This window comes from Zonotrichia albicollis, chromosome 8 (genome assembly GCF_047830755.1).
Source record: "Zonotrichia albicollis isolate bZonAlb1 chromosome 8, bZonAlb1.hap1, whole genome shotgun sequence".
NCBI classification, from domain to species: domain Eukaryota; kingdom Metazoa; phylum Chordata; class Aves; order Passeriformes; family Passerellidae; genus Zonotrichia; species Zonotrichia albicollis.
In genome coordinates this window covers 43429907-43441341 of record NC_133826.1, presented here as the reverse complement: position 1 = coordinate 43441341, position 11435 = coordinate 43429907, and the positions used below count along the sequence as shown (strand labels likewise).

Here is an 11435-nt window from a genome sequence, read left to right as displayed (position 1 = left end):
AAGCGGCTGAGGGAGCTGGTGTTCTTTATCCTGGAGAAGAGGAGGCTCAGGGGAGACAAGGTGATGTCAGGGCACATCAAGGTTGGACTTGATGATCTCCAAGGTCTTTTCCAACCTTGCTGATTCTGGGATTCTCTGAAGCCACCCTTGGAGCAGTCACAGGATGAGCCCTGGGCCTCCTCTGCAGAAGCTCCAGCAGCCCAGGTCCCTCAGCTTCTCCTGCCAGCCCCAAAGCCCATCCTGTCAGTCCTGCAGAGCCTCTGCAGCTCCTCCTCACTGCCCACAACAGGGAGCCCCAGAGCCAGGCACAGCAGCCCAGATGTGCCCCCCTGGCCTGGGGTGTCTCTGGCAAGGGAGCAGCACTAGGCACTGCAGGAGCCTGCAGACAATTCCTGCAGCACTTGTAGGATGATCCTGCTCCCCACAAGACGTTCCCATGGGGCCAAGTCAGGAACTGCAATGGGGAGTGGGGCCAGAGAGGAAAAGGCAAACAGGGATGGGCTGTTTGCAGGGGAGGGAACAAGGGTGGGCAACAGGAAGAAATTTGTACAAGGGAAGAGTAAAGAAATCAAAGGTGAAACCAAGGAAATGCTAAGGGCAGTTTGGGGGTGGCTGCCAGGAAGCCCTGGCTTTGAGCAACAGCGTCTGCAGTGGGACAAAAACTCCCAGCTGATGGGAACAAACTTTTTGGCTGAGTGCAGAGGCCAGGACAAAGCTGAGTGGTTTCCCTGGTGTCCCCCAGCCCTTGCTGGCCCCAGGGGCTGATGGCATTTGTGCTCCCTCAGGTTCATGTCCCCACACCAACAGCATGGGGGTGCTCCTGCTGCTGTGTGCAATGCAAACAGGGGCTGCTGAGCCAGTGCTGCCATGTCTGTGCCTGCAAGGATGGGGCCCCTGTGTGAGCTGGGGGAGAGGCCAGGGCTGCAGAGGGGGGATGTTGTTGGCAGCTCCATGAGGACGCTCTGGGACGCTGCCCTGGGCTGTCCAGCGCACTGGGGATGGATCAGCCCCTGCTCTGCTGCTCCTTCCCATCTGCTCCAGGGCCCTTGCAGAGCCCCAACCATGCTGTTTGCCCCCAGCCTGCCCACGGCCAGCCTGGGGCTGTTCACAGGGATTTTCTGTGCTGAGCATTGGCCTGGCTGTGTTATTGAGAGGGTCTGGGCAAGGAGCCTGGAGCCCCCAGGCCCTGGCCTGAGGCGTCAGCGCTGCCCCAGTAGTGCCCATGGCCTGTCCCTGCTGCAGCCCCGGCACTGCCACCCCCAGGGCTGTGCCAGGCCCCGAGAGCACTCAGGCCCTGCAGCAACACCAGGGCCACCAGGGCAGCGGGGCAGGGCCACGGCAGCAGCACTGGCAACACCAAGTGCTGCTGCTGCTGGGCACAGCTGCTGGGCCAGCACTGATCTGCTCCCAGCTCTGCACACAGACATTGCTGCTGCAGCTCCAGAGAAGGCAACAAAAGGGCATCTCTGCAGAAAACTTTGCTTGGAGATCCTTTAGTTCCTTTAAATCCACCAAGAGTGCAGCCCTTCCTTGACACAGCCCGTGGCCACAGGTAAGGTAGAGAGAAACAAAATGAAAAATGCCACAGAAAATATAATTTTTTTGTGGACAATATGAAAAAAAAAAAGAAAACAAAGGAAAAGAATCCCCAAAATGAAGCCAGTAAGAAGTATTAAAGATTACTTTTATTACAAGTTATTTGTGATTTTTACTATTACTATTACTATTTGTAATAAAAGAGAAGATTAATGTTTTTTAAACCATCCAGTCATCATTCTCCACACTGCAGCCTTGAGCTCCTGGTTCCTCAGGCTGTAGATGAGGGGGTTCATGGCTGGAGGAACCACCAAGTACAGAACTGACAGGGCCATATCCAGGGATGGGGAGGACATGGAGGGGGGCTTCAGGTGGGCAAATGTGCCAGTGCTGAGGAACAGGGAGACCACGACCAGGTGAGGGAGGCAGGTGGAAAAGGCTTTGTGCCGTCCCTGCTCAGAGGGGATCCTCAGCACAGCCCTGAAGATCTGCACATAGGAGAAAACAATGAACAGAAAACAACCAAATACCAAAGACACACCGACAGCAAGAAGTCCCTGTTCCCTGAGGTAGGATCTGGAGCAGGAGAGCTTGAGGATCTGTGGAATTTCACAGAAGAATTGACCTAGGGCATTGCCCTGGCACAGGGGCAGGGAAAATGTATTGGCTGTGTGCAGCAGAGCATTGAGAAAGCCACTGGCCCAGGCAGCTGCTGCCATGTGGGCACAAGCTCTGCTGCCCAGGAGGGTCCCGTAGTGCAGGGGTTTGCAGATGGACACGTAGCGGTCGTAGCACATGATGGTCAGCAGATAAAACTCTGTTGAAATGAAGAACATAATGAAAAATATCTGTGCAGCACATCCTGTGTAGGAGATGTTGCTGCTGTCCCAGAGGGAATTGTGCATGGCTTTGGGGACAGTGGTGCAGATGCAGCCCAGGTCAGTGAGGGCCAGGTTGAGCAGGAAGAAGAACATGGGCGTGTGCAGATGGTGGCCGCAGGCTACGGCGCTGATGATGAGGCCGTTGCCCAGGAGGGCAGCCAGGGAGATGCCCAGCAAGAGGCAGAAGTGCAGGAGCTGCAGCTGCCGCGTGTCTGCCAATGCCAGCAGGAGGAAGTGCCTGATGGAGCTGCTGTTGGACATTTTTTCACTCTGCCCATGTAGTCCTATTCAAGCAGAGGACAATGACAAGTCAGAGCAGACTTTGCTGAGCAATGTCCAAGCCCTCTCTCCCATTTCTGCCCCTCCTGCTCTGTATCACCCAATTTTCCTTTCATTAGAGTCCTTCCTTCAGCCCCGTGCCTGGAGCTCTGCTGGGATCTGGCCCCCTTGCTGTGACGAGCAGGGGCTGTGCCTGGGGACACCAAGGGATCAGCTCTGCTCTTCAGCAGTGAGGTCATGGGAACGGGGACAGGGGCCAGTCCTTGGCTTGGATTTCATCAGCCCAAACTGCTCCTGAGGCAGAGGAGCTTGGCAGCATCTCCTCTCCCAGGGCTAAGGAATGGTGACAGCCAAAGGCAGTTTGGGAGGGTTTTCTGCTGTGCCCAGGGAGATTAGAGAGAACTGTGCAATGCAAGAGCAGTGGCTGTAACACAGTGAAGGGTGAGGGGAGCTGCTCTCTCAATCCATCTTTTCCCAGCTGCCTTTTCTGCGATCCAGGGCAGTCTCTGTGTTCCCCTAGAAATCAGCCTGACACAGCTGAGAGCAGTGGGACCCACAGCAGAGCAAACTGGCTCAGCCTGTCTCAGTCTCAGCCCCCTCTAGCCAAGGACACTCCTGTGCCCCAGTGTCCCCTGGAGGCAGCTGACAGCTTGGGTGGCATCCCCAGGACACACCAAGGGTCCTGTCCATGGCACTGCTTGAGGAGAGTGGGCTCATTGCCAGTTTCCCAGGCTGCCCTGCCCAGAGCTGCCCGGGCACAGGGAGCTGGGATACCCCATTGCTGTGCTCAGCCTGCACAGGAGGAGCCCAAGGGCTGGGCCTGGCCCTGCAGCTGGAACTGCCATTGCAGAGAGCCCCTCAGCAATGCCAGCAGCACCTGGGCAAGGAAAGGAGAGAGAGAGAGCCGGGCCTGAGGAAAAGCCTTTCCCTGGCCAGCCCTGCCCAACCCCTGCCAGGCAGCAGCAGGGCAGGACAGTGGCCCTCAGGCCCTGGTCAGCAGGGAATGGGCACATGGCCGCAGAGATGCCCTTCATCTCTGGGGCTGTTCTGCCGGCCCAGGAGGGACTGAGGGCCCCGAGCCCCCGGGCTGAGGGCTGTGCTGGCTGCGAGGGGACACAAGAGCTGTGCTGCTCAGGGCAGTGTGTGCCCTGCAGGGCAGGCCCGGCAGGTGCCACATCTGCCCTGCAGCAGGGCTGCCCTCAGCACTGCCTCCCTTCCTCCCTGTCCACGGCTCTGCTGCTGGAGCTGTCCCAGCCCCAGCTGCTCCTGTGGCCCCGGGCTGCTTCCCTGCCAGAGCTGCCAGAGCCCAGCCCAGCCCCTGGGCCACCCCTGCCCTGCAGCTGCTCGGCCCTGCAGGGAATAAAGAACAGCTCCCCCAGCCTGGGCATCATGGAAAGGTAATGCTGCATGGGTCTGGAGGCTGGGCAGGTGCAGGCACTTGCTGAGGTTCACAGGAAAACTCAGTGTGATGGTTTAAGAGCCTCAGCCCCTGCTCTGCCCTGCACAGCTGAGTTTCCATTGCCACCAAGCTGAGGTGGGGAAAAGTGGGAGCACAGATTCACGAAAGCAGAGACACAAGCAGGAAACCTGAGCCCTGAATGAGCTCATGAAAAGTCCCCTCAGAAATGAGCTGGGCATGAGCTGGAGCTCTGAGCAGCCCTGGCCCACACAGCACCCTCTCCAAAGCAGCAGGAGCTGCCCTTGCAGGAGTCACTTCTTGCACCCACTGCTCCCCTGCAGCATCCATGGGGAGGTGCCAGGCAGGCTGAGAGCTGCCCCTGCCAGCTGGCACATGCCCTGGGCTGGCCAAGAGCCCTGAGGGGCGCAGGAGCTGCTCTTCTGTCCCTGGCAGCAGGAGCCGTCCTGACCTTTCCCTCTGATGGTGCCCAGGGCAGCCCCGCTCTGCAGCACATCCTCCCCCAAAGCAGAAACAGCAGCAGAGCCATCCTTACAGTCATGTCAGTCCTGCCATCTCCAGCTTTAGGAGATCCCTGCATCCAGAGATTGACTGTGTCAAAAGCTGTGAAGATTTCTCCATGAATGAGTGCAGAATTGTCCTTGCAGCTGCATTGAGCTTCCTTCTGCTTCACTGCTCTCAGACACCTGCAGGCAGTGCCCTCAGCCCTGCTGGGCTGGGAGAAGTGCTGCTCATCAGGAGAAATGTCTTTTTGAGTTCTTCTTGGTTTCCAAGGGCTCCTTCTGTGCCAGGAGCCCAGCCCAGCACAGGAGCACAGACACAGCACAAGGACTTTAATGAACCTCTGGGGCTTTGGTGCTGTTTACATCAGACTCAGTCCCAGAGAGCATTCAAAAAACTTCTCAAGAATACTAAGTTAAATTTAAACGTCAAATTTTCTTGAAGTTTTAATGGGTCCCACTGAGGGACACAACTGAGAAAGTTTTCTCCAGGTAGAGCAGAACACTAGAGGCAGGGATGACAGGTGGGGACACACAAGGCAAAGGCGTCTCTGGTGCTGAGCACACCTGGATGTGTTTCAGGAATGCAAAGGGCCAAGGCCTGAGCCCCGGCCCCTGGCCAGGCAGATCCTGTCCCTCCTTCCTTGCTCAGGGCTCTTCCTGGGATGGGCACTGGCATGTGGGGATGTGCAATGGCAAGGGCAGGAGCATGGGGCGGCCCCTGCCAGGCTGCTGAGCAGGGACAAGGAGGCAATGAGGCCCCAGGCCTGCAAGGGTCACTTGTCCCCTCGTGGCCTCAGGCCCGGGCCCAGCAGCCATGGCCAAAGTGCTGCCCAAGTTGGCTCTGTCAGGGCTGTCTTGCAGCTGCTGCCCATCCCTGTGCCCTGTGCAGCCCAGGCTGTCCCACGGTGTCCCTGCCCTGCGCCTCTGTCCCTGCAGGCTGTCGGCATCCCCCCGGCTGCCCCACCTGGCTGGGCCCTTCCTTTGCTGACAGCTCTGCCTCCTGCCTGCCTCTGCCTGCCCACACAGAGCCTTGGGCTGCTCCAGGCTCCTTCTGGGTTACATGTTGCACCACGGCCCTGCCCTGGAAGGGAAATTCCTTTTTTGTCCAGTCTGGGCCTCCCCAGCTGCATTTGTGTCATTATTTCTCTCTCTGGCTGTTTCCCACTATGGAAAAAAAGCTCCACCATTTTTGAATCCAACCTTCAAGCCCTGCCAGGCCATTCCTATTCTGTTCTCAGTCTCTTCACAGCTGAGCTCAGGCACATCAGCCTCCATGTATGGGTTATGCTCTGGAGGCTTCCAAACCCCAGCTTGGGAGATCTCTGGGCCATCTCCAAGGTGCTTTCAAATGAAAATATTCAGCTCATAGTGTGAGAAAATCACCAGAGGCCAAGGCAAGGCAGAGCTGTCTGTCCTGGCAGCTTTTGTCAGGGAGCAATCCTGGGATAGGATGAATTTTGGCAGCCAAATTCCAATTTCTGCCATGGACTATAGACAAGAAGGCTGCTTCTTTTCTGTGGAAAGGAAGGCACAGAGCCCTGGTACTTCTGAGGCAGATGAGAGGTGACCACCAGAGGCAAAGGCCAGCCAGAGCTGGCAGTTTTTTTTTCTGGGAGATACCCTTGCCTACAGAAATTTTTTCAGGGGAGTACCAAATTTGTCCATGGGCATCTGGAAAGAGACAGTTCTTTTCCATAGGAAGGAAAGCAAGGAGTCCCAGCGGATCATGTGCAGATGAGAGGCAGCCCTTGACATTCCAAGATCAGCCAGACCTGTTCCATGTTCCCTTGGTTCCATGGACCCCATGGTGTCACCATGGTCTCAATAGGAAGGAAAGAGCCCAAACGTTCCAGGGGCAGATGAGGGGCAGTCACCAGAGGCCAAGGACAGCCAGACCTCTCTGTCCTGGCAGCTTTTGTCTGAAATCAACCCTTGGATATATGGATTTATCCATGTGGAATCCCAATTTTGGCCATTTCTGCATTGATAAGAGGGATGTCTTTTCCATAGGAAGGAAAGCACAGAGCCCAAGTGTTTCCGGGGCAGAAGTAGAGAGAGAAGGCTCTTGAGAGGCCAAGCCAGTCAGACCTGTTTGTCCTGACAGCTTTTTTCACAGAGGAATCCTTGGACATACAGAATTTGGGAGGTGGAATCTCAATTTTGACCGTGGGCACCTGGTCAAGATGGGTTGTTTTTCCCATAGGAAAGAAAAACACAAAGTCCAAGTATTTTGGAAGAAGATGAGAGATGGCCCCCCATGGGCCAAGACAGCCAGACCTGTCTCTCCTGACACCTTTCATCTGGGGGAAATCCTTGGACATAGGGCATTTTGGAGGTGGAATCTCAGTTTTGGCTGTGGGTGCCTGGAGGCAGAGGCTCAATTTTGGCCATGTGTGCCTGGATGTGAAAGGTGCTTTTTTCCCATAGGAAAGAAAAACACATGGTCCCAGTGTTTCAAAGGCAGGTGAGAGGTGGCCCCTGGGTAGTCAAGGCAGCCAGATCTGTCTGTCCCAGCAGATTTCATCTGGGAACAATCTTTGCACAGAAGGAAATTTGGAGGAGGAATCCCAATTTTGTCCACGGGGCTCTGGAGGAGAAGAACAGTTCTCTCCCATAGGAAGGAAAGCCCAGAGCCCCAGGGGTTCCAGGCAGATGTGAAGCAGCCCTCGGCATACCAAGGTGCACCAGACCTGTCAGGTGATCGCCAGGAGGCCCTGTCAGCCAGACCTGTTCCATGTTCCCTTGGTTTCATGGGATCCCACAGTGTCACAATGGTCTCCTTGGTTCCATGAGGCCCTGGAGCGGCACAATGTTGCCCTTGCTTCTGTAGTGTCACAGGGGCCCCGAGCTTCCATGAGGCCCTGCAATGTCACAATGGCTTCCTGGTTCCACGAAGCCCTGATGTGTCACCATGGGCCCCTAAGCTCCATGCGCCCTCGCTGTGTCACAGTGGCTCCTCTGTGACACTACGGGCTGCACAAGGTCACCATGGACTGTTGGTGCCGTGGGACCCCTGAGTTTCACAATGGTCCCTTGATTCCATGAGGCACCACAGTGTCACAATGGCACCTTGGTTCCATGAGGTTCCCCAGTGTCACCGTGTTGTCCTTTGACCCACATTGTCACAACTGACCCATGGCTTCATGAGGTTCTGTAGTGTCAATGTGGTCACTGTCAGAAGCTGGATGAGATCGATGTTCTGAGACACCATGGGATGCTCAGAATTCCCGTGTGGGGCCAGGGCCAGGTCAGGCCTTGGTTTGTGGTGGGACAGAGCCCCGCCCCCAGCCCTGGCCTGGCAGAGCTGTCAATCACACAGCAGGGGTGGTGTTATCCCAGCTCTGGTTGGCTCAGCTGTAAATTAATCACACAACAGGGGCAGCTGGTGCCTATCCTGACTCTGATTGGAACGGCAGCTGGCAGTCCCACCCCAGGGGCGTGCCCATGAAGGCCCAGGGGGTTATAAGCCAGAGCACAAGACCAGTCTGTGGTTTGGCTTCTGTTTTCTCCTGGGGTTTTTGTGTTGGCATTACTGGAAGCTGAGCAGTTGGTACCTATGTGTGTGTGTTTCTATAGATCTTCTGTCTTTCTGATGTTCTCTATTTCTTCTCCTTCTAATCCTACTTACCTGAAACATTTTTGGGTAACTAAACATCTTAACAGTTAAAGGTTTTCAGGTTCAATGGGCTAAGTTAGTGAAGTTAATGCTATGATAAACGGTTTATGTTGAAGTGGATGTTGAATTAAAACCTTTGCCAAAGTTCCTTGACTGTCCACAGTTTGCCAGTAAAATTTTCTGTCATTTTGACCTCTTAGCTCAGTTGGTGAGAGCATGGTGCTGGTATCACCGAGGCTGTGGGTTCAATCCCTGTGTGGGCCATTCACTTAAGAGCTGGACTTGATGAACCTTGTGGGTCTCTTCCTACCAAGAATATTCTTTGCATCTGCCCATGTTGACAATATCTGGTTGGTGTTTCTCCTGTGCACCAAACTCAAGGGAAGGAACCTTTGGTTACCCCCAGCATTTCAGTGTTCTGGGGTGTTCCAGCCCTGCAGGCTCACAATGGCCTCTTGTTTCCATGAGGCCCCACAGTGTCACACTGGCCCCTTGGTTGCACAACTTCCCACAGTGTCCCACTGGCCCCTTGGTTCCATGAGGATCTGCAGTGTCACACAGGTTGATGACATTTGTCCTTGCTGCCCCTCACATCCCACTGCCCCACAGACAGCCCCAAGCCACCCGTGAGGGACAGGCCCTGCTGTCCCAGGCTGGGCTCAGGGCTTGGCCTTTCTGTTCCCCCAGCCAGCCCAGGCCTTGCTCAGCATTGCAGTTCCCTGCTCAGAGCCTTTGGCTCCCTGCAATCCTGGCCTCAAGATTCTGCTCTGAGCAGTCCCTGGGGAGCCTTTGGCACTCCCTGCCTTCAGTGGGGCCCAGTGATGCTCCAAGGGACTTGGAGTTTTGCTTCTGACTTCTTGAGAAGCTTCTTCAGCCTCCTCTAAGTGCCTGAGGGTCCTGGACTCAGCCCCAAATCCACCATGGGTTTGATTAAAATATAGAAAGCACTTCAGGGCTCTTTCTCTGGCTTCAATGGTTTTCAGGTCTTCAGGGCTTGTACAGCTCACTTTAGTCAGTTTGGAATTCTTTTCAAGAGAAAGATTTCAAAATGTATCTCATGACTTTTTTTCTTTAATCAAGTGAGTATTTTTCTATTTTCCAGTTCAGAGAAGAGCTGATAGAAGCATTTCCCAGGTGATCTTGATGCTGAATGTCTCCTTAGGAGGTCTGGGCACAGAGAAGAATGAGCCCCTTGAGGGCTGACCCTGTTTGGACAAGCTGCTCCTCGCCCCCAGCCTCACCATGTCTGATATGGCCCACCTGGCACTGACATCCCTGTGCCCTCCAGCAGATCCATGTCCCCTGAGCTCTGCAGCTCCATGTCCCAGCCCATTGTACCATGTCCCACCTGCTCTCCTCAGGGCTCTGCCTGCACAAAGGCACAGGAAAAGTTTTCCTGTTGGGAAGGATGGAATGGAAAAGCCTGAGCAGGTTTCCTGAACAACAAACCCCTCTCAAGAACCACCTGCTCAGTCCAGGCTGCCTGGAATGGTGTCACCGTTCTCCAAGGGACAGTATGAGCTGAAATGATCTCTGGAAGCAGAATTCTCTGTGTCTTGCAGCTGAATTCTCTGTCCTTGTCCTTTCCCTGGATCTCTGTTGCAGATGGAAGCTGCTGGTGCCATCCTCACCTTTAACCTCTCTCTTGAATGCAAACAGATGTTCCCAGCTGTGTTAAGCAGGATTTGCTAAATGTCTCTACAAAACTTCTGTTGTTCCTCATGGAATGAGGGGGCCATTTTGGCACTGAGGGGGTGACGTGGAAACAAGGAGTCAATTGTGATCCTGGGGTCCCATGAAACCAAGTGGCCATGGTGACACAGCAGGGCCATATGGATCCAGCGGTCCATTGTGACACTGTGGATCCAAGGAGACCATGGAGACACCTCCAGAACCTCATGGAACCAAGGAGTCCATGGTGACCCAGCGGGGCTTCATGGAGCCAATGGTCCATGGTGACACTGCCCATCCAAGGAGTCCACTGTGACACTGTGGAAGCTCATGGAGGGAGAGAGGCCATTGTGACTCTGAAGAACTTCATGGCACCAAATATCCATGGTGACACAGCAGGGCATCATGGGAACCAAGGAACCGCTGTTGGCAGAAGGGAAACTCATCGACCCAGGGGCCCTTGTGGCACTGCAGAACCAACAGAGCTGCTGGACCTTGTCCCCTGGCCCTGCACAACTCCTTGGGAGCCACGGCAGGAGCAGCACCCTGGGAGCCTCGGGAATGCCCCTCTGGGATCCACGGCACGTACTCTCAGGGGCTGGAATTCCAGTTCCCAGCCAGGAAAAGATGTTCCTCCCCTTGAAGGCAAAGCTCTTAAGAAGGAGCCAAAATCCAAGTGGAGCAAGATCTTACAGTGACATTTCACTGCCAGCCTTCATAACTTCATCCATGGTTGTTGTAGCTCATGGATTGGGAATGAAATCAGGGCAGGGTCTTTGGTGGGAGCTGCCCTGGGTCAAGAATCACAGAATCACAGAAATTCTAGGCTGGAAGAGACCTTTAAGATCATCGAGTCCAACCCATGTTCTAACACCTCAACTAGATCATGGCACCAAGTGCCACATCCAGGCTTTTTTTAAACTCTTCGAAGGATGGTGACTCTACCACCTCCCTGGGTAGATGATTCCAGTATTTGACCACTCTTTCTGTGGAAAACTTCCTCCCTAATTCTAGCCTGTATCTCCCTTGGTGCAGCTTGAGACTGTGTTCTCTTGTTCTGTCTGTTGTTCCCTGGAGAAAGAGACCGACCCCCAGCTCACCACAGCCACCCTTCAGGAAGTTGAAGAGAGTGATAAGGTCACCCCTGAGTCTCCTTTTCTCCAGGCTGAACAACCCCAGCTCCCTCAGTCATTCTTCATACAGCTTGTGTTCCAAGCCCCTCACCAGCCTCGTTGCTCTCCTTTGGACATGCTCAAGCATCTCAACGTCCCTCCTAAACTGAGGGGCCCAGAACTGGACGCAATACTCCAGGTGAGGCCTCACCAGTGCCACATACAGGGGAAGAATGACCTCCCTGCTCCTGCTGGCCACACCATTCCTGATACTGGCCAGGATGCCATTGGCCTTCTTGGCCACCTGGGCACACTGCTGGCTCATGTTCAGCCGACTGTAAACCAGCACCCCCAGGTCCCTTCCCACCCGAGCACTGTCCAGCCACACCGTTCCTAGCTTACATTGTTGCAGGGGGTTAT

At 54.9% G+C, this 11435-nt stretch overlaps 1 protein-coding gene across 1 annotated transcript; it reads right to left on the bottom strand.

Annotated features, from left to right (window-relative positions):
* Positions 1-1745: 1745 nt before the first annotated feature.
* Positions 1746-2678, bottom strand: LOC141729972 (olfactory receptor 14A16-like). The gene has a single exon (XM_074546630.1). The coding sequence runs from the start codon at positions 2676-2678 to the stop codon at positions 1746-1748; it is 933 nt and encodes a 310-aa protein (XP_074402731.1).
* Positions 2679-11435: the final 8757 nt, after the last annotated feature.